Source organism: Rhea americana, unplaced genomic scaffold, assembly GCF_003343005.1.
Source record: "Rhea americana isolate MKP2758 unplaced genomic scaffold, rheAme1 scaffold_6, whole genome shotgun sequence".
NCBI classification, from domain to species: Eukaryota; Metazoa; Chordata; class Aves; order Rheiformes; family Rheidae; genus Rhea; species Rhea americana.
This window is the reverse complement of record NW_028186756.1, coordinates 4,648,289-4,670,557: the sequence shown is the minus strand read 5'-3', so window position 1 is coordinate 4,670,557 and position 22,269 is coordinate 4,648,289. Positions and strand designations below refer to the sequence as shown.

Sequence of the window (22,269 nt, the reverse complement as noted above, 5' to 3'; positions counted from 1 at the left end):
TACTGGACTCGTTTGCTGATTGAACCACAGGCAGCTGTGAGCAGAGCACTAACTTTTACTCATGTAATCACAGAGAGCGACACTAAAAAGATACTGAGATACAGGCAAGGTTGCCTGCCATAAAAACACTTTGGGGGACTTGCTCCAGCAGATCTTACTGAGACAAAACTCTCATGTCTACTGTGTTTTCCTTAAAGCTTTGCTAAACACTGCAAAACTGGCTTTTACCTTCATTATTTAGAACTTTTGCCCTGAATACTGCTGTCTCCATGGTCCGACTCTGCAAACCTCAACCGTTTGAGTATGTGAATCCTCATGAAACATATTGGTTGGCAGAAAACTCCGCTCAGTAGTAATGCGCGATGCTGAGTACCTGTATAACGCTTGTCATCCTCGTGCAGCAAGAATGTTTTCCACAACAGATGAATTACTGTATCCTCATTTTACTGATAGGATCACTCACGTAAGTGAGACATGCAAGACCTCACTAGCTGCTTAAAAACACCACTTTTTACTAGTTGCACAGAGAGCAGAAATATTCCTGCTTCAGCCATATTTAAAAGGTACATAAATTGACAGGTAGATAAACAGAGAGAACTGTCTCAGGTGATTATCACTGCAATTAAAGTCAGACTGCTAGTAAACCTGAAAAATTTAGCACTTCATTTCTTAATATTGCTGTAGAAATTATTTTCTATTGCTGACATCCTCAGTAGAAGATTAATTTTAAACTGTAACTATCGATTTTGGAAAAAAAAACCCTATGTAAAATCACACTGCCTTTACTACAAATCTTAAAACAGGTCAAGAGATCTTAAGAAATTTCAAACCAATGATTCACCAACAGATAAATTTATAATTAAATTCTTTAAAAAAAGTCATAAAAAATCTGCAAAAATTGTGAAATAATCTATAATCCACACAAAAACTGTTTAAAATCCTTCTAAACATCTTCCAATATTCTACTAAGTTGTTTAATAAAAACACATTGCTAACCATTGACTAGGAGTACAACATGCCTCAAGAATAAAATGAAGAGATGCTGATGTGAGCAGGCGATTAACTCTGCAGTAACTTTTACTATGCACTTTATTGATAAAGCTGGGAGCACTTCATCTGCATTGTTTGAGCTGGTCATCTTCTAAAATGTATTTGTGAGACAACGTTACTGGGAAGGTTTCCTCCTCCTTCCTTTTAAGAATGGCTCATCCCTTGTGGTCTACGAAGGAGATAATCATTTTTGTAGCATGACATGATACTAGAAGTTCCAATCTGTACTGAAGGATATATGGAAAAACCCAACAGCTTCTGTATACTTCAAATACTATTACATAAATATGGATGTTGGAGATCATATACAGTGAACATTTATTCATCCCAGATTGTAAACCTACTGTAAAATGATGGGATGTGTTTTTGTTCTCCCCCCTCTTTTTTAAAGGACCAATAAAACTGTACATTGAAAGATAGGAAGGACATTATTGGGTTACAAAAAGAATGTCCCTTTTGTCAAGAATTTGTAAATGTAAACCAAAAAGGTTCAAGTAGAAAAGCAAATAAGTGTGCTGCTGCTTCAAATGTATTTTAACACCCCATGGGACTAGGGTAAAGTTCTCTAAAAATGCGTCTTCATGGTGGTCATAAAGCGTTTCAAAAGCGTTCTGATCTTCACTACCAAATATCACTGGTGAAGCTAAGCTCCTGTGCTGATAAAGGTAGCAATGGGTTGTTCCTGTGCAACTCTTGGGGATCCTTCACGGTACTGTTAAGAGGTAGCTGTCCATTTAGTAGTGTCAAAGGTATGTTACAGTATGTGTGATGGTTACTTATGGAAGCTATTGGCAATGTTGCTGCTGACACATCGTATTCGTATCCTCTGCAATAGTGTCTCATTTGCACAGAATCTGCCTGATGGTAATCAGTTAAATCAGCTCGCGATTCTACCAACGTGGCAGAAGTGCCTGTGACAGCAAGAGAGGGTACAGTCTGGAGGTCTCCAAAAAGGCCCTGTTCTGCAGAATCCAGGACCTGACGCCGAGACACCACCTCCTTTTTCTTCCCTGGCATTTCAAAGACTAGGCGCTTCCAAAACTTAGAATTCAGTTTGCTGCTTTTTGGTCCTTTCCACTTGACCACTGAGAGAAGTTTGATGGTGTGCTTTAAAGATTCCACTTCAGGATAATTCACTTTCCCTTTCAATTCAGTACACTCAATTAAAATAACTTTGATTTCTCCACTGACTAGCATGTTATGGAGTCTGTTTTCCATCTCAAAAATACTCCATCCTCTCCTTAGAACATAGTCTGGAGTTAACACGATAATGAGTCTTCTGCTTTGCTCAATACATCTTGTGAGATCTTCAATGTAGGCTAAAAATTATAGAAAGAGAGAAAGAGTAAAGAGTAAAGAAGTCTATTGTATCAAAATATCAGGCTTGCAATTAAGTATAACAAAATCCTATAGCTTACTGTTCCACACCATTTCAGACGAGGGGCATTTCACAATATATTCCAACAAAAATAGGATTGCATATCACAACACGCTTATAGAATACATATAGAAAACTCCTTAGTAATATCCTCTGTCCTTTACTGTTTTTCCCATTCATCTCAACACAATGACATCTACATAATATCCTCACTGTGTAAATGCATTTGAGTTAATCAAAATATACAGTTAACTTACTGAAAAAATAGAGTCCAAGATGAATGCAGTATTTGTGTAAATTTTAACATTAACACTGGTTATGATTAAAGTTGCATTGAGGGAAGTACGTTTTGGGAAGCAGGTCTTGTGTTTCGAATGTGGGACATGAGAATGCTGCAGGGTGTACAATGTGTAACCAGCAAGAGCTCAAAAAGAAATCAGCCCTTATCACATGCAGAAATCGTACTATTGCATAGAAGCATCACGGTAGCTCTTTCTTCTTTAGGTATTGACCACAAAAGCACAATGTCATTCTTCACGGCCTTTTAATATTGCAAACCTGTGCTTCTATGTACCCAAGGTATTAACAGAAACTTCACAAGTGACAGGAACAAATGGAAAATTTAAGCATATTGGAGGTATTTATTTTCTGAGACAAAAGTGACAAAGAAAACACTATTCTTCTTTTATTTATGCACGCCAAGTAGTTGCAGATGATCAGTGTAAGCAGAAATGCTAGCCCCATCATTAGCTCCATGATGTCAGCTTACCGAACTACAAAATATTGTTGGACTTTGGTTTTTGGTTCCAAATTTCACTTGCCCCAATGATAATAGAGAGGAGATGCCAATTACACTGGTCTGACATGGAACACGATGGGAAACTGGTCTATCCACAGACCTGATCCAAAACCCACTCATGTGAACAAACTGCAGTGAATTTCAGTAGGTTTTGGATCAAGTCCAGAAAAAGGCAAACACTTGAGGGGAAAAAAATACTAAGGTCAGAAAAGTGTTCATTGGTTGCACAGCACTATGACTGCAAACATAGAGAGGAGATATATAAATAAATATATACATATATATATATATATATGTATCTTTTAACTACATGAACTTCTTGAGCACGCTACCCAGGATGTGTTGTCTGACAACGGAGGAGAAGCACGGGTTATAAATGAAGACTTGGACACAAGAGCTGCACAGAACAGATCTTTACTCAGCACAGGGCAGGGCCTCGCTTACACACACTGCCCTCTAGCAGGAACAACGATTACAAATAACAGCATTATTCAACATCTGTTACTGCAAGACTTATTTTTATAGTCCCAGGCACCACACCACAGCATGCTTTTTCACACCACTTCCAGTAAAGTAATTAGCTACAAAATAGACCAATAGGAACATTTTAAAATAGCTTATTTTCATAAGACTGAAGGCATAGTTAGCATAAAATCTGCCTTTACCAATGTTTTATTTCACCACTTAGCAGCAAGAAGAATTTTTCACAAATGAAAAAAGGCAATTGTAAACATCCTACAGACAGACAAATTTAAGACATACACATACATTACAAATGTCTATGCAACAATCCTGACTTTTAGTTAATGTTTTATGATTCTTTAATCATGCAGCATTTACAGTTATTTAATTTTTCTTCTTAAAATATTTGAGGAAAACCCTCACATTGCTCTGTATAAAATGTTTACTCATTGATGAAAAAAATTCAACACTAAAATCCATGGGAGAGGCAGCGGAGGGGGGGCAGAAAATCAGCAACACTGAGAAAATGATAAGCAGAACTGGTGAAACAAAACTTAAGGAAAGGTAGAAATGTTCAATACAATGGAAAGAGATTATCCCAATGTATCAACAGCTCAGACTCTTCATTTTCTTCCTTTCTTTCTGCTCCCAAAAAGAAAGAATTTAGGTGGGAAGCTTCATCATTAGAGGTTGAATCTGCAAGATACAGTAAAACAACAAGCTATCATGCATCTTTCCTGAGATATTCATTCCTCCTTCAAGCAACTCAGAATACGGCTATGCACAGACAATTCTCCGCAGGACACAATACCATTCCGTACCACATATCCAGTTAGTGATAAGCACAGCTATGCATATACTGTGCGCACCTACTGAAAAAAAAAATCACTCCACTTTCATCTCTTTTTAAATATCCAGTGGCAATAATTTTAATAGCAACAACCCATCAATAATCCATTATACCAGCTCAGTCAAAAACTCACCAGACTTTGCTTTAGTTGAACAGGAAACGAAGGGAGAGGAAGGTAGGAAAAATTCCCTAATTTTCCAGATGGAGTCTTCTCCCCTCTGTGCTTCTCCCATGTTTTGCTATGTCCAGCTTAATTACTGGATAACGCAACAATTTCGAGTTTTTTCTTTACAGATGACTACATAGGACATTTCACAATTACTACTTGGTGCTCTTTAAAATACCAAGTTTACAACTGCCTCCCTGTATATAGCGGTCTACTGGTGCACTGAGGATGAAATACTCTATATTAAACACAACTAGAAGCCCAAAGGAAAGGCAAACAGGTTTTCAAGCCATCTGGCCCAGACACACTGAGCATTCCTGATAACCTCAGCTTGTGACTACCACTAAACCCAGGGAAATGGCGTAGCTGAAAATGTACCTCTCAATTTTCACCTATAAAGGGAAGGAAAAGGAGCCGACAACTTTCCTGGAGCATATGGTTCTGTTGGTGCACTCTAGAACAGGACCAACGTGTGTAACCGAAACATTTCTGCAAGGTGACGCAAATGGGAGTAGATTCCTGTCTCACTAAAGCCTGCAGGAGTTCAATCTCAATTTTCAGCAGGATCAGACTGACAGCATAAATATACGAGTTGCTGCATCACTCACTCCGCTTTCACTTCAGAATTAAAGGCGGTTCAAAATACCGCAGGTTGAATTGTCTGCCTTAAGTGTTCAATTCATTAAAAGCTATTAAACCCAGGCTATCTGTATGACAAGTTAGGATGAAAAGAGTTGCTCTCACCTTTCTACTGAGGATTTGTCAGCAATATCTTTGTTTTGATTAAGAAATCAAGGAGAAATTGAGCTAGGACTTCAGGATTTAAAGTATCAATTAGCATCAATTTTAGGATCCCAAATATATATCTCTCTAGATACATTTCCATCAGGTAATATAGTTTCACTGAAACTTCATTTTTTCCCCCAAAAAAGGTTTCAACTGCAGTGAAATTTCATTGTGGGGGGAGAAAAAGTCTTCTTAACAAAGTCACCATGGAATTATTCATTTTTATTTTCCAAAATAATATTTCTTTTAATTTTTAGCTCCATCATAAACTATAACATAAAACAAAATGTCAGCATTAGAATCAACCCACCTGATTTTATTGAAAAAGAACATTTTAATTTCAATCCAAGACTTTTTGTTTTTATAAAACACCATGAATTGAATATGACACAACACCAATTTTCAAAATGTTCGAATTTCTGATAGGTCAGAAAATCACAATTTTGGGCAGCTCTATCAGTAACTTACTTGCATCACGTTCAACATGATATCCAAAGAAGAACGGAGAGCAAGAACCTTTAGACCCATGAACAAACATGGCTTCGTGCATAGTTGCCCTTCACTAATGAAAACAGATCACCTGATAGCAAATATATGTTCACTAGACACTTAACATATAATGATGCTGAGCTGTAGTTCGAAGCACCGAAGAACAGAAATCTGAGACATGCATCACATTTGCAAGAGTTTAACCATGCAGAACTGCCTACTGAATCTCGAATGAGCTACACAAACCAGAGGCTGGAAAGAGACCCAGACAACCTACTACGCAAACAGACTGACAGCAAGAAAATTAATGAACACTATGGACACAGAGGTGCTTACAAAAAGAAATGATTAACCAGGTTCAGACAATCTGCAGAAGCAATTGAGGGAGAGAGAAAGAACATCAAGAATTGTATCAAGTCTTACTGATATTTCTGGGAAACGTATCAGCGTACCACAAGGACCATGGAGTATCAACCACCAACCATAGCAGCTGGCTCCTACAACTCTGTAAGTAACCAGCTCTGCTGCATGGGTCAAGACGACTATCACTTGAGAAAGAGTTATTTACAGGAGAATAATTCAGTCCTGATTTTCTATCTGGATGCTTCCCAAACCCTAATTCTGGATATCTCATTGTAACAGAAAGTGTTAAGTGTCTTGTTTTTCTTATTAAATATTTATTACTTGTGTTAGCTCAGGTACAACACCAGTGATGCTGACACTGCTGAAACACAGAATAGAGTGATGGTCCCTGTCCTGGAAGGCATAATCCCTGTATAAGCTAAGGGACAGCTGATGAGTACAATCTATGGAAACAAATAAAGCAGATTAGTGTGACGCATCGCCCTCTCAGCATACCACTCACTTAGCCATGTCAAGCTTTCTGTATTCAGTATGACAAGGGAGAGAGGGCTCAAGGAGGAGGAGGAGGAGGAGATAGCTCCTTGCATGACAGAAAGACTGAAGTGTCCGAAATTTTAAGTTTGGTGACTGATGTTGGCACCACACTTCCTGATATTTAGAATCATAGATTCATAGAACAAAGCAAGTTGGAAAGGACCTCTGGAGGTCCTGTGGTCAATCCTTTGCCCAAAGCAAGACCAAATTAGGTCCAGTTGTTCCTAATTAGGGCCTTTTCTGGTTGGGTTTTGAAGATCTCTAAGTTTAGAGATTTCTCTGCCCTTTGGGTCCTGCTCCAGTGTCTATCCACCCTCAAGGTGAAGAAATTTTCCTAACTGGAATTTCTGATGTTGCTGTTTGTATCTATTACCTCTTAATCTGTGACTGTGTGCCTCTGACAAGAATCCAGCTCTACCTCTGTACTTTCCCACTGGGAAGACAATAAGCTTCCCGCTTGGCCTTCTCCTCCTTGGCCTTTTCTTCAAGGAATGCAGCTCCCTCAGCATTTCCCTGAGCATCTTGGTGGCCTGCAGTGGACTCCTTCAGGGCAACCAGCTGCCTAGCTTATGCTAAAGAGCGGGCTTTTGCTCAGTTTTCTTCCACTTGCAATTGCCATTCTGTACTTTTTTCTTTGTGCTCATGCACTATCGTAAAGTAGAATATTCATACAGAGTGGACTGCCACAGATTTCTGGAAGTAGTCTATGTTGTGCTAACCTAAGTGGTGTTTACTACTCTATGCCCATTCCACAAAACTGGGGTCACGTACCTGATTACGACTCCCTGAGGCCCCCTGGCACACAGTCCCGTTGTTTTTTTCTGTCCAGGAAGCTGGGAAGCTGGAATTCACCAGGTAAGAAAGCTGCAAATGAGCAGACAAAACTACAAAGGACCAGAATGGCAACAGTGACCCTTGGACACCTCTTGTCACGTGCCTGAGGTGCTCTCCAGGGGTGCTGCCAACCCCTCATTTTCCAGGTAAAAGCGGAGATTTTTATTCCATCACTGTTGCTCTTTTAGTGCCTGATCTCTGTACCTTGGGCTGTGCTGCAAGGAGTTGCTGGTGTGCCTTCAGTGCTGTGAAGATCCAACACGCACGCGCTTACAGAACAACTAGATACTGCTTTAATAGATTTGCATTGCCAGTATTAAAGGTACAATTTGACCTCTTCACTTTAACGATTTAAGATCATTTGCAGAAACAACGAGAGGAAAATATCCTTCATTAATGCAGCCCCAATTTTGAGAGCGCTAAGTGCAAATGTATCATTCTCTTTCTGCAGACACGTCATCCTTAGCCAGACAGCGAACAGCTTAAGTAAAAACATACTATTCCTATCTTTTGCCCCAACTATTCAGTCTCCTCAGGTCTTCTAACACTGCATTGAAAAGCTCTCAGGGTTTCTGTGTCTAGCTGGCTGTGGGAAAGAGTTTGTTAAGAACCAAAGCCAACCGCAAACGGCACCCAGCCCTGCTGCCGGAGCCCGGGGAGCTGCTTTCCAGCGGCGAAGCAGCGTGTCGGCCCGTGAGCTCTGCCCTCCCGGCGCCAGGCCCAGCTGCGCCGGCGCTGCGCGTCCTCAGCTCGGAGCCGGAACGCAGAGCTCGGACACGCAGCGCCGGCACGGGCAGGGGAGCTCGCCGCCCGGGCCGAGCCGCGGCGAGCGCACGTCTGCCCACGGTCTCTCCCGGCTGCCCGGGGAGATGCGGAGGCTATTGGTTTTTCCCCAAAGGTTAAAGATGAACCAGCTAGATAAAAACCGTAATCAAACTTGTCCCTGAATTCTTCTGGAGTCAGCTTTTTAGTTTGTTCAGAAAAGTCTCCAAGAAAGATAAATGAAATACTATTTAACAAATCTATTTTTGCTTGCTCTCAAATCCAAAGAGCAGCTGTACGTATTGCCTCACGCCGGGACGCAAGCGCAATAACGCACACCCTCCTGTGGCAGCACCTCAAAATTGCAGAGATTACAGGAAACAACCAGCCGTGCAACACACACCTTATTTACTGCACCACTGGAATCGCATACGATTAAGCAAAGATATAGAAGGAAACACATCAGAGCAGTGAGTGGGAAAGCGTTATGGTCCATGGAAAGACATCTACACCAAAAGACAAGGAAATGCGGTACCGGAGAGCAGAGACATTTCCTAAAAGCGCACAACATTACTATCAAACCCTCCGTTTCTCTACGGAAACCTACCCTAAAGAGCTACGCGTCTCGTCACACCTGCCGCTTCTGGAGACACACTCTCCAAAAAGTTTTGCTCGCCTGTCCCTGAAGTTCCCAGGAGGCGGGCAGCCCGCCGCCCTGCCCGCGGTCTTTGCGGCCGGGCCTCGCGAGGCGAGGGAAGAGCCGCCTTCCCGCTCCCTGCCCCGCGCCAAGGGGCCCGGAGAGCTTTTAAATACAGCAGCCTGGCTCTTCCCTCCTTCCTGCCGCCTCACCCTCTCCCCTCCACCCTCGAAATCAAGTGTTCTCCCCCCTACCTTTTCCAAAGCCAAAGCATGCAAACCATACTCATCGCAGGCACGCGTTTTATTCTGCATTAATCCGACGGAGCGTTCCTGGAGCCCCGTAGGCTAGAACGGGCCCTTCCACAATACTGCAGAAGCGAGTTTCAGAGGAAAAATAGACGCATTAAATCTGTGAATGTTCATAAATGAGAATTGATGTTTTCAGGTACCCTACATTTTCAGGAGAGGATTAATGAACACCCAAAGCAATGACATGAATTTGCTGAGTGTCTGACTGACAAAAATAGACAAAAATAAAATATCTGGTTGATACAGCAATTGGAAGGAAGAATCTCATTTCAGATTAATCTGTACCTCAGTACAGCTATCACAGAAAGGCTAGATTTAAACTCCTCAATTCACTTTGGGTAATTGCTACATATAACCGCTATATTGTCAGATAGGAAACAATTATTTACTGCAGTTCTGTGATTTTTAAAACAAAAATCCACCTATTTTCTCTTCATAGTATCTAATAATTCAGTATTGCTTGTGCTGACAGAGCTAGAAAGGCTATGAGCCAAGTCCCCTTTCTGAAATACCCCACGGCAGGAGGCTAACGGGTAACACTAGTGGGACTAACTCTCCAGGACAGGGCGAAACTCATATGGCAAACAGCTCTGACCTAGAAGCTGCAAATGCAGATGATAAATTCAAGTCACTGTCACTGATGGGGCTGTGGCTCCTGTCTGCCCAGGGGGAGAGCTCAGAGCTCTGTCTCCAGCTCCCTGAAATATCAGAGAAGAAATAGGCTCCAGCTTCTGGGGCAGGCACTGGCATCCGGCAACTGTACAGCAGCAGTTCCAGGTCTTCGGCAGGTGGGCTGCAAACGCAGCTGCGTTACCGCTGCTCTCGTTTGGGGTCATCTGCTCCAGCACAGCTATCGCTTTGTTTTCTTGCTCAGATTTCTTATGTTCTAGCATATTCAGAGAGAAGTTCATATTCTCTCCTAGCATTTTTCATGCAAGTGATCTGAGACAGAATTCATATAAAAAGGTATGTTTCTCACATAGGCAGCGTTTCCAATAAACATGGTATTAAGGCAAACATATTCTGCATGCAGAATTCATCAACATGATGCATGCTCCTCAGGATCTTTTTTTGACTTGTCCAAAAAACGAATCTGGAAAGGCACATGTCACAACCACAGCTAAGAAGGTATTAGCTGTTCTAACAGACATTCAAAGTGCTGCAGACTCTTCTGACACTGCAGCAAAACTGACTGGGAATAGCCCACTGTAATTCACCCTCAGCATGGAAAACAGCAGCAAATCACTCGACTGTACGCAGCCCTCTGAGGAATTAGTATTACTTACTCAATACCAATACTGTTTAGAAATGCAACTGTTGGTCAAAACCCTAATGAAAAGATTGCACGTATACCATTAACTGGGAACTAAAGTAGCTATCTATGACACTTCAAAGGCAGGAGAAGAAGCAAGACTTAATAGGAAAGATGACTTTTACTTGCAAAGCTGCTGTGGACAAACAATTACTGAAAAGAATCCCATTTTCAATGATAAAACAGAGATTACAAAATCTTTTTTAAAAGCCTCCAGTTTAGCTACTTGTGTCTGACACAGAGGTTTTGGATGACAGCTTACTGCTCTCTCCGCTGGGAGAGGTCCAGCTCCTGTCTCCACCAAAACCAGCGGCAGCTCCCCTTCACTTTCAGTGGCGCAGGAACAAACTCTGACTTAGAGCTCCAATCTGCAGCACCGAGGAAGTGCTTCCAAACTGGCAACCACTTCACAAGGAGAGATTTTCCACATCTAGTATTTATTGTGCAGTCCGGGCCTTCACAATGCATCAGAGAGAGCTAAAACTCAAAGGTCAGAAATACTTACTTCCACTAGGGATCAGGTCCCTATCCGGAATGAAGAGCTTATATCCATAGTGCTTTTCCAGAACGTCGGGCAGAATTTCAAGCGCAAACTGCTCCTCGTCGTTATTATCACAGTCTAACGCATCAGGATCCACTTTGGTGTACGAAAGGTACGCATCGTACTCCTTGTTGTCTGTAAGAAAGCAATACTGTGCTTAGGCTGCTGCTTACAAAAGCGCTATAAAGAGCGCAGGGCGACTCAGGTCAATACCGAATCTGCAGAGAGCAACGACAAATACAAACCAACCAACGCGTTCTTTCAGAAAATCTGGTAGGCTTTAAAGGCAATGCCACAACTTTGGGGGCCACTTGACCCAGGCCACTCTGAAGTATCTGGGCCTCTCAATGTGCGAGCGGGCAGCACACCTAGGAGCCAGGGGGTGCAGCGAGGGCCGTGCCCCGGCACGGTGCCTGCAGCTCGCGCCCAGCCGTGAGCGGGGCCCACGGGCCGCTGCGCCACGCGGTGCCACACGCCGAGGTTCAGCTAGAAAGGGCAACCTTCCTCCTCCTCCTCCTCCTCCTCTGGGGCTTGCCTTCAGCTCTCTGCACCCAACACATGGAGCCAAGAGCCAGCGACTGTACTGGGATCGGAGGTGGCACCAGGACTGGGACTGGGGAGTAAAAAATAGAAATTCACGAAAAGGCGAGGAGCCTAAGGCCTTCATGCACCCCCTATCTCCCTCTCCCCTGCTAAATCCACACTGGGATCGGGCTGCCTTAGTAATCCTTTTCTTTGCTATTTTGCCATAGTAATGGAAAATAGTATATTGGACAAGTCAACCTTCAGCAGTTCAGTCTCGAGGGAAGAGCACAGCTGCCATTATTTCAGAAAATGAAAAATCAAGTAGTTAACGTTGTGAGAACAAAATTGCAGGAATGTAGGATTGCTGAGCACCAATTATGCATAAAACCTTGCATACATGAAAGATAATTAAAGCAGTTAAAACTCATCAATACGTTCTGATAAAAAGAAAAAAAAGAGCTAATCATAATACAATGCATTCTCTGATGACCTTGCAACGACGATTACTTTCTTCTTATTCTTTACACAAAGCCAGATCCATCCGGGTAACAGCAACGGAAAGCATGTGAATAATTACACTTCTGTGAAAGGCAATTTGCCTAGTGTCGCGAGAGCTGTATGGGAGAAGGTCCACCTGGCTTGCTGGTATTTCTCTGAAATCAACAGCTTACTAAAATGGCAGTTACTGACGGAAAAATGACAGAAGAACAAAGAGCAAAGATACAAAGGCCAAGCAGCTTTGGAGGCCTGTCCAAAACCTGCCACCCCTGTCAGTAAGGGAGCCTGCCAAAACAGTTTACGAGCAGCCAGCCATCGAGGGATCAGGGAGGCAAAATCCCCACGAACGAGAGCTCTGCAAAGGCAGCAGAGCAAACCCCAGCGTGCTGCCATGGCCAGTGATAAAGCCATTGGAGAGCCTCACAGAAGCAAAAACACATTATATTCCTAGCAACTGAATCTCCAATTTAAAAATACATGCTTAGCTTTAGGCACAGAACAGATTAGATGCTACTGAAGTGCTGGGGAGGCGGGAATGCTGAAAAACACCCCGTGTTATTCCTAAACGTACACTCCAGGCACTGCCATTAAACTGTTTTCAGACTCCCAACTAACCGAGGTAACTAGTTAACCGGAATAACAATTGTCCTAGTTACCACAGTTAGTTGGTGGTCTGAAAACAATTTAATGGGAATGTAAAGTGAAAAACATCCAGCGGAAGACAGCCTGAATACAGTACGGCTCTCAGGAACAACTGATGCCGGGCAGAGGTGGCACTGCACAACCTGAACTGACTTACACGCGAGCGGTTTCCCTGAGGAATCGGGTCACAAACTGTATCAAGCCTCTTTAACAGACTTCTGAGCACCTCTTCCCATTCCTGTTTTCTTACAGCATGAATGACCCAGAGACACATCACCAAACAGGCTCACTGATTTCCACAGGCTTTGCAAGGTCTTGGGGCCTTACACTGCTGGATGCTAGGCAGTTCGGACTTAAACTAGCAGCAGCTTATCTTTTGGGATTCATTTCAGTCCACAGGTTTCATCGCTTTGGGCTCTGACATCTTTCCACGCGGTATATTCAGTTCCCTGAGAGGCTGCTTACCATCCGCCGCTTCATCTCCTCCGAAGTTCTGCCTGTAGAACAGCATCAGCTCTATATTGTAGCACTTATAGATGGTCACAAGCAAAATAAGCAGAAGAAGGATGGCTCCCAATCCTCCAGCAAGCTCTATTTTGTAGATCAAATCTAAAATTAGCAAGAAAAAACAGAAAAGCTATAATCTTTCCAAACTTAAATTGCTCTAATCTATCGTATAATCCCACACAAATTTGCACAGCTTCCTGTTAAAACCACAGTACAATTAAGGATGCCTAACTTTTTGTTCATTACCTGTTATTTAACTTTACCCATTCATTCTTTCTACTGCCAGTCTGAAATTGCCATCTAGAATGCATTTGAGGCTATAATCATAATTCTTCTGCAAAGGAATTATGTAGTGATTTTTACACTGAGGATTAATCGATCTTTAATGTGCTTGCAGAGTTTGACTGAATCTTCTGTCCTGGCAAAGTGCACCTAACATTGTATGCAGCATGTGCGAATAGACGTACTAGACATATTCTACCTCCACTGTGAGACTCTAGTCCCCCAAATTAATATTAAACTTTGCTTTTGTATCAGTTGATGTGACCTGCCAAGCCAGACCTTCAGCTGAATCACTGGAAAATTAATTGAGCATCTAGAGCACCCAAGATAACGTGAGAAGTTGGGAGCAAACATCCGGCTGCTAAGAGCTACTTCGTTTGAGTTGTGATGGCTACTAACAGAATTCTCACACGTTTGTTTAGTATACATTATATTTTAATGGGAACTGGCGCTAGTTAAAATTTCCTACTGGGATGCTTTTGTTAGGAAACATCACAAACGGTTTGTCGCAAAGTACTTCACAAGTTCATTCAAACGGAATTATCCATCTTTTACAGCTGGGGAAACAGAGGCATAGGAGAGTGAAGCAATGTGTTCAAGGTCATTCAGCAAACCAATGACAGACCAAGATAAAAGAATATAAAATACCAATTCAGTGCTCGACCTGACGTCAGCCATTAACTTTCACAGTAGTGTTGCTTAGCCTGAAATGTCCTCTGAACACAATATTGCTAGTAACACCACTTGGCATATTACATAGCCATAAAAGACACAAGATGACAACAGCCTCAACAGCCTATATTAGTTTAGATACGATGTCACAAAGATATTTACTGCTGTGATAAATACAATGTGAAGATATAAAAACTCTAATCCTAGAGAGACATAAAGTTTTCGTGATCTTCACGCTTCTAAAACTTAGGTCAGAAAAAAAAATTACTGATATGTCATTCGTGTCATTTTCAAGACAAAAAGAAAATTAGTTGTGTATCTTTTGGGGTTACTCTTGCCTTCCCATGCCTTGTATTTCAATAATTAACATCAGATGTCAAGTTATTCCCAATTTACAGTACCTCTGATGTCTGTCTGGTAAGAAGTCAGGGTCTAAAAGATGGAAAAAATCTATTATAATAGCTGTTTAATCTCTCTGAGAACACAGAAAATTTATGGGACTTTTATTACACTGCATGGTAAAGCTGGCATATGTTCTTGAGATAAATCTGGTCAAATGGAGAGCAGAGTTGGTTAAAACCATTTTTCAGTGAGAAAGCAGCTTTGTGTGTTGTAGTGAAATTTTTCTCCCAGGAAATTGAGATTACTCCAAGACTGCCAGCTTAGACAGAAAGAAAATAAAGAAAATAAAGAAGGGCATTCAACTTAGTCTAAATTGACCTATGCTACCTTGCAGAGTAAAGGTCCAAGGACAGAGCTTTTTGTGTAGACTGTATTATTATTATGTGGTATAGATCTGCTTTTGCCTTTCTAATGCTCATCCTTCTGCCTCGTAACTCCCCTCACCTCCAGACTTAAGAAGGCAGAACGCCAAGGCTTTTGGGCTCCTTATTTCTGTTCTACAGTAGAGGCAACGGAGAAAAGCCCCAAATGCTCCGTTTTCATACCTCTCCAGCTCTGGGGCCCTGCCTCTGATTAACGCCTTTCTCCTCAGATGGTTCTCACTGAAGTCAATAGGAAGGGCAGTTAAGTAAAAGCCAGGGAACGAGCTGAATCTGGACTTTTGCCTTAATAGTGACCAAAAATCAGTAAGTAATCATATTCAGACAGATTCAGATTGAAAAAGAATTCAGCCACAACACATTACATACAGGATTATGCTCTCTGGAATATTAAATTTCCCATAAATACCTAAAAAGCAAGACTCAAATATATCTAAGAAGGTTCCTCATTGTTAGTTACAATATCAAAAAAACATGTTTCCTTTATACTTTGAACAAAGGCAGCCTTTCTGAAATTAAGTGTTGAGCCAACATCATTGTAATATTTACTTTTGTCTAAATGCATTGCTTCTTTCCACTAAGAGCACAGAATGATTTTATTCTGCAGTTCTTGACAAGCTATTTATGTTCCAGGACAGTTACTTAATAGTATACTTAGACTTCAGTCAGAAAAATCCTGGACTGTTTTCAAATTCATTTGAGGGAATTCTGAACTATTTCCACAACTTCAGGGATAAGTAGATGTGTATTGTCACTGCATGTAATTCAAGTATCAAACATCCCAGGACAGCACAGAGCGAAAAAAGAAAAAGCAATTTATTTTTTGAACTACATGAAAGCAAATAAAGTGTTCCTGAAACCAGTCAGTAAAGAACATGATAGGAACAGACAGTGGCATTCAGGTCTCAGGAACAAGCCCAATTCTGTCTTTGCATTGGTAGAGCTAGGTGTATGAAGCTGGATTTGCTTCTCTTTTTAGATACCTTCTTCCCCACTCCCCCACCCCCCCAAAAAAAAAGAAAAAAAAAAAGAAAATCCTGACTGAGGATACACACTCTGGAGCTGTCCATACACCAATGTTGTGCAGACAGCATTCCTGGATTCTTATAAAGCATTCATGAGGCCTCAACCACTAATTCAGCAAAGACTTCAACATTATTTTAGCTATAATTTGGTTTTGTTTATTACTCCTCTCTTTTATCCTAGCCTAGTATAGGTGGACTCCTGAGTCATGCTAGTTTGGGTGCACGCAGTGGGCTGCAATCACACATTTGAAGAAAGGGCAGATGTAATGTGCAGAAAAGCACCTCTTGCCAAATGTGGAAAAGCTAACCCTTAGCAGGCAGTGCTTGGGGAGAAGAGGGACAGGGATATCTGTGCCTTCTCTTTACCTTCCCTAGGTCCCCCAACTCCTGCAAAATCACAATATATCACAACAAGAATCCATGATCCCTTCTTTGACTTGCACAAAAGGTTACTGGTCAAGAAAAGGATACTGGTTCTACCAGTCCCATTCTAAATCCTATCACAGATCAGTAAATATACTAGTATTTCCTGGATTACAGTAAAATTTCCTCTACAATCAAATACAAGCAGGAGAAAGCTAGGATAAGAAGTTTTTATATTAAGTTGCAGAAAGGAAAACTTTGGTCAAGAATTCCTAAGAACTTAATGAAAACTCTAAAAAATAAGACAATGGGACAAGCAAAGAACAGTGGAAATACTAGGAATAAACAGCATGTAAAGTGATTGAATATATATTCAATAGATATTCTATCTATCAATATTTTATCTCAGTAACTACTGAGAATGCCTAAGAGGCCTTCTACAGCCACAGTGCAGAAAGAAATGAAATAGTAGCTAAGAAGTGATCCTTTACATTTCCAAATTCTGTACCCAGCAGTGCTTCTTCCATAATTTCAGCAGAGCTCGGAAAGGTCTGCGTTTCCTTGTTATAAATAAGCCTGGCTTGTTATTCTAATATATGCAACACAGCAGAACATTTAGCAGTGTCAACAAAGATATATTTACTATCAGTCATATATTTACTGTGTTCAACGGATGGAAAGGTAGCATGCTTTCTGCTCTAAAGAGGTTAATCCTTCATCATGATGACCAGACTCCTTACTTAAAGCTGTGATGTCCTGGTAATTTATATGTTAAATATTCATTCATGTGTGTTCCACGTTACAACTGTGTGCCCTTGTTACTCAGAATGGTTTACACCTTTTGTGTTGTGTTTTATCCCCACTACCTAGCACAAAGTCTAATTTATGCTATGTCTCCTTTCTAGAAGGACATAAAGCTTTTCCACGCATAGGAAACTGTACAAGTAGGACTTGATCCAATAGATTTTGGCAGGACTGAATAGTTACATTCACACGTATGACCTTACACATGTAAGAACAGGAACAAAGAGGGACACTGACCCAAGGATCTCCTCCCCTTAGCAGCCCTTCTTTGTCTCAATAACCCTTACCCCTCACCTCTGCTTTTATACGGGTTATCTGAGGGCACAAATTATAGCTATGGAAGCAGTCTTTAGCATCCAGCATGCTTTTAGCTGAACCTCCTGAGTAGGGGGAATGTCCTGTCTACTCTGGGTAAGAGGTAGATCTGCAGCATGCTCAGGTACTAACAGCAAGGAAGAGTGTACATGGGGGGAAGAAGCACTGGGAGAGAAGAGCTGCTGAGTCCCTATCATGGTCCCAGGGGGGCTTCTGCAGTCTCTTAGCAAGCACATGTCACCACAGCCTCTCTTCGGCTGTGGCTGACTTGGCCAGGGGCTGGCTAGCTAGGACAGGGCTGCGCGTTGCATCAACGCATCTCCCACTGCCGAGGGAGGAGCTGTAGCCCTTGATGCTGCAGCAGCCAAACAGAAAGCTAAGCTCTTCCAGGTACGCAGTCTTAACCTTCAACAGGTAGCACTCTGGCTAGGAGATCTTTACTTGGCTCACTCTTTTCCCCCATTTTACACTCGCTAACTCTAAGCTAGTAGAATATTTTAAAAGTATTTGTTTTTATGACATCTCTGCTGGATGAAAATGAATATAAATGAAATGAATAGAAACCTGGCCCAATCTTTCCCTACTGCATCCTAAACCCTGCACTGACTCTCTGATCTTGCCTGGAGACCTGAACGGAGTGGTTGCATGGGCAAAGCTGTAGCAGCAGCGCCAGGGCTCCTGAGCTGCTTCAGCAATTTGCCTCTAAAGCCAGGACACTGGCAACTGCTGATTCCCTTCCCTATCACAGCCTATTGAAACCGTCCCCAGATGGTGAACCTTCTGCGGGATTTCACTGGGAACGTGGTGGTTGGAGAGGGCTAGCTACTTTAGCCAACACCAACAGCTCAGCGGTCTGCAAGCACACAGAGGATAGGAACACCGCTGGGATCACAGCCTGTGCGTGTGCCCAGTGAAAACATTCCTTTTTCTCTTTCAGTAAACTAATTTACAGCCAAGAATAACAGCAGAGACCTGAACAAATTATTAACTCTTCAGTCAATCTCCTGTGCTGATGGCTCTGTGGTTTCCCATTACTGTTGTATTCCGAGTGTGCAATCTTTCCTTGCTTTCCAAAGAGCTACTGTTCTACAGCTTTTGTACCTGTTAATACTCTGCATTTTTAAGATATCACAATCAAATTTAAATGTCACCCTATTTACAAATAGGAGAGGCTGCTGAATTAACCTGAGAACAGTAAAGAAATACTGTTACTCTCCTTAGCATAATGACTTCTATGAACAGCAGAGCATAGCAGCACCTTTTAATCTGGAACATCCAAAACCAAATGGTTTGCTTTTTGCTACAGATAATTTGTCACTACTGGCACTCCCACTTTTAGGTAGAGTATCAAGGTAACACAATGATGAGGTAATTCTCTGATTTGTAGCTCCCACTGCAATGTTTTCACTCCTGCTGCAGTTAAAAATCAAAATGTATGGCAAGTGTTTCAAGTTTTCCATTTAAACAGGAAAGCTAGGAAGTGGAGAACCATGAGAATATCTGACCACATATTTTAAGAAATACATATTGTAAGAAATGCACATTTTAACTCTCCCTGTCACACCACTACCTGTGGGGTACAGTCCATCAACTCTAGGTCAGATTTGTAGGGTGTTTTAGCCTGAAATACTCCCACTGACTTTATTGCTGACCTGATTCGAGGCAAGCATATCACCTGCAAAGCTTATTCACCAGTGACTAAAGAACAGTTCATTAGATTTCTTTACAAACGGTAAACTGAAGCCATAACCCAAGCGCAGGTCAGCTCCACTCAGCGCGCACAGCTGCAGCCCGGGCCCGAGAGGCCAGCAGGACCTCGCTCCCGGCGCGGGGGCCGGCTGGGACGGGTGGGTTCTCGGGGGGCGAGGGCACAGGTATCTGATGATTACCCTTCTTGCGCAGCAGAACGCTGGCATGCTTCCGTCCGTTCCTGTTCTCCACGTGGCACGTATAGTTAGCCAGATCTGCCTCTTCCACAGCATCAAAGATCAGCGTCAGTTCAACTTCCTTCTCTCCAAGATGTTCTCTGAGGAGCCTGGAAGGAAGGATACAGCCTTCTCTTAATGCAATTAAAAAGAGGTAGAAGATACCTTAAAAAAACATGACTTATCAGTGTAAGATATGAAGTGTCCCAGGCCTCTTGCACTCCTGGAGAAGGACTTAGAGGAAATTAAAGGTACCTGGAAGAAATTTAAAATAGGCATCATCTTTGCTGTCCAAAAGCCTCTTTTCTTTTCATGTCTTTAGCAAGGAGCTGAACCACATGTAGGAAGAGGGGCAATGAGCTCAACAGTTGCACATAGCATATTTACCTCAGCTCCCCCAGAATTAATATGCTAAAACCAATGCTTTTTAAAGCAGCAATAAGCACTCACTTTCCAGAGAAGTACATTATTAAGTCATAGCAGAGCAAATTATAAGGCAATATTTTAAAGGCTGTATCTTGCTCTACATTTTAACGTAGGCTACCGTACCGGCCACAGGAGCTAAGCTACTCTGCGGAATTCTCCCTTTTCTTTTTTTCTGCTAGATTATGACTTTAAAAGGGGACAGTGTCAAGAACAAGAGCTCTTTGCTCTTTTGAGAGCACTGAAGGGAAATGCAAAATCCCCACTAAAGGAATAGAAAGCTCTAGCAGAATTTCAGGCCAGAGGTACAGTCTTTTCTGTGATTATTCTAATGCGAACATTAAAACAAATGCAAAGTAAAAGCAAGTGTTTTTTGATGATGATTTAGACTAAAAATAAACAAGGAGATAAACATAAACTGCATGATGCACGCTCAGGCCAGAGACCGTGAACGCACTAGCGCATGTAGTACTGCTGTGAGTCCAGCAGGGTTTCACCAAGAAAAGATAGTGTCGTGCACTAAGAGCCAAAGGTATGATAAATAACAGCAAAGTTCACCAAAAGAAGAAGTGTTTTCTTTGTGGACTGGTGCATTAATGGTAATCAGACACAAGGGAAAACGGGCCATTAATCAGAGTGCTGTTTGCGCTGCTTGGACACCGCTTCTCCTGTTAACCACCACCACCCCCAAACTTCTTTATTACAAACCAAAGTTTTCTGGGTGTTCAAAAACCACATGTTTTCCTATGGAAAGTAAATCATTTCACACAGCAAGTGTGAATCTCTGCATCTGAATACAAATCAGAATGGAAGTGTGTGCACATTGCACTTGAGACTCAAAGATCTAAGCCTGACTTATAAACCACATATTTATGGTAAGACTTCATACAGCATGCAGCTTTTAAAGGCTTACATGATCTGACAAAAACTCAGAAGACAAATAGAATATCCACAACAATTTATCCTCTTCCATTTTAGCTGAAAAACTTGTAAAAGTATTTGTTTAATAACAGGTATATATCTTACTTTGGAAAAGGCTGAATTGCATTTTTTTTGCAAATTCATCCTCATTTGTTGTACACTACTGCATTTTCTCATTCTAGCCCTGACTCTAAGTGCTGAAAATAACGCAAAAAATGCTGAATTTGTATCACTTCTGGCCAGAATAGAAAGCATCCAAGAGACCCTGATCTGTTCACAGACTCAAATCTTTTGCTTGTGTTTCATCAGTCTAAATACCTGTGAGTCTGATAAATCAATTCTCATTTACCTATTAATATTCTACATATACAATGAAATATTTTGTACATCGGAAAGTCTTCCTTCTCTGTTGGTAAACAACATGCTCCACAAATTTTAGCCTACAAATCATGCTACAGAGAACAAATAAAACCATTAGCAAAGAAAATATCTGAGACATTAATCTGGAGCACTTTGTGAATGTTCAAATTGTCTTGTGTTTATTACAATCAGCATATTTTACTCATGGTAACAATTATGAAGATAGATTATAATTAAGATAAAATAAACTTTGATTGTGAATCTATGTAAAATAAAATAATCAATTCTTAACCTAAATTTAAATAATATCTGATCATCTACAGAAGAAGCTTTTATAAAAGGAATATGAACTTAGAATTTTTTTCACTTATTTTCATATTAATTGCAATCTCTATGGAGACAACTTCTTAGAATGGGCTTTATCATGCAAATGCTAACAGATGCTTAAACAGCATGTTGGTAACAAAATGCAGGAAGCTCTTACTGGGGTTAAACCTTTTATTCCTGCCTTTTTTTTTTTTCTTTTTACCAATACTATACAGCTTATGATCAATTAATGTCATCAATAAACACAATCACCTAAAATTTTATAATGTGTGTACAACTTTTAATTGATTGTGTTTTGCAGTTGGTCCAGAAAACACTGAGCACAGTATTTTAGGGGAAGAAAAGAAAAACAATGTCAACAAGTTAGACTTTAAAGCTGCAACAGTGTTCACTCCACAGGTGTAGACGAAGTTCTGTCCCTGTCAGGGTGTTGGGAACTTTGCCAGCAATGTTACCAACATATGCCAATTCCCACAAGTTGAGAAAATAACGTTTTTTTTTTTCTAGTTTAATGTACAAACTGTAAGAATAATTAGCTCATTTAATGCATACATAAATCAGTGGTGCTTGTCAACTCCCAATGAACAGTACAAAAGGATAAGATGTGGCTGAAATGAAAAAAAA

General features: G+C 41.3%; 1 protein-coding gene across 2 annotated transcripts in view; it reads right to left on the bottom strand.

The window, feature by feature from the left end:
* Positions 1-1,606: 1,606 nt before the first annotated feature.
* Positions 1,607-22,269, bottom strand: part of IL1RAPL2 (interleukin 1 receptor accessory protein like 2) — a 373,876-nt gene continuing 353,213 nt past the window's right edge. For both annotated transcript variants that reach the window (XM_085319646.1, XM_085319647.1), the window contains 4 exons: positions 19,579-19,724; positions 13,405-13,548; positions 11,239-11,409; positions 1,607-2,369 (listed from right to left, as the gene is read on the bottom strand). In XM_085319646.1, coding sequence (XP_085175772.1) covers positions 1,672-2,369; positions 11,239-11,409; positions 13,405-13,548; positions 19,579-19,724 — 1,159 coding nt within the window. In that variant the 3' untranslated portion in view covers positions 1,607-1,671. The remainder of the gene's footprint in view (positions 2,370-11,238; positions 11,410-13,404; positions 13,549-19,578; positions 19,725-22,269) is intronic.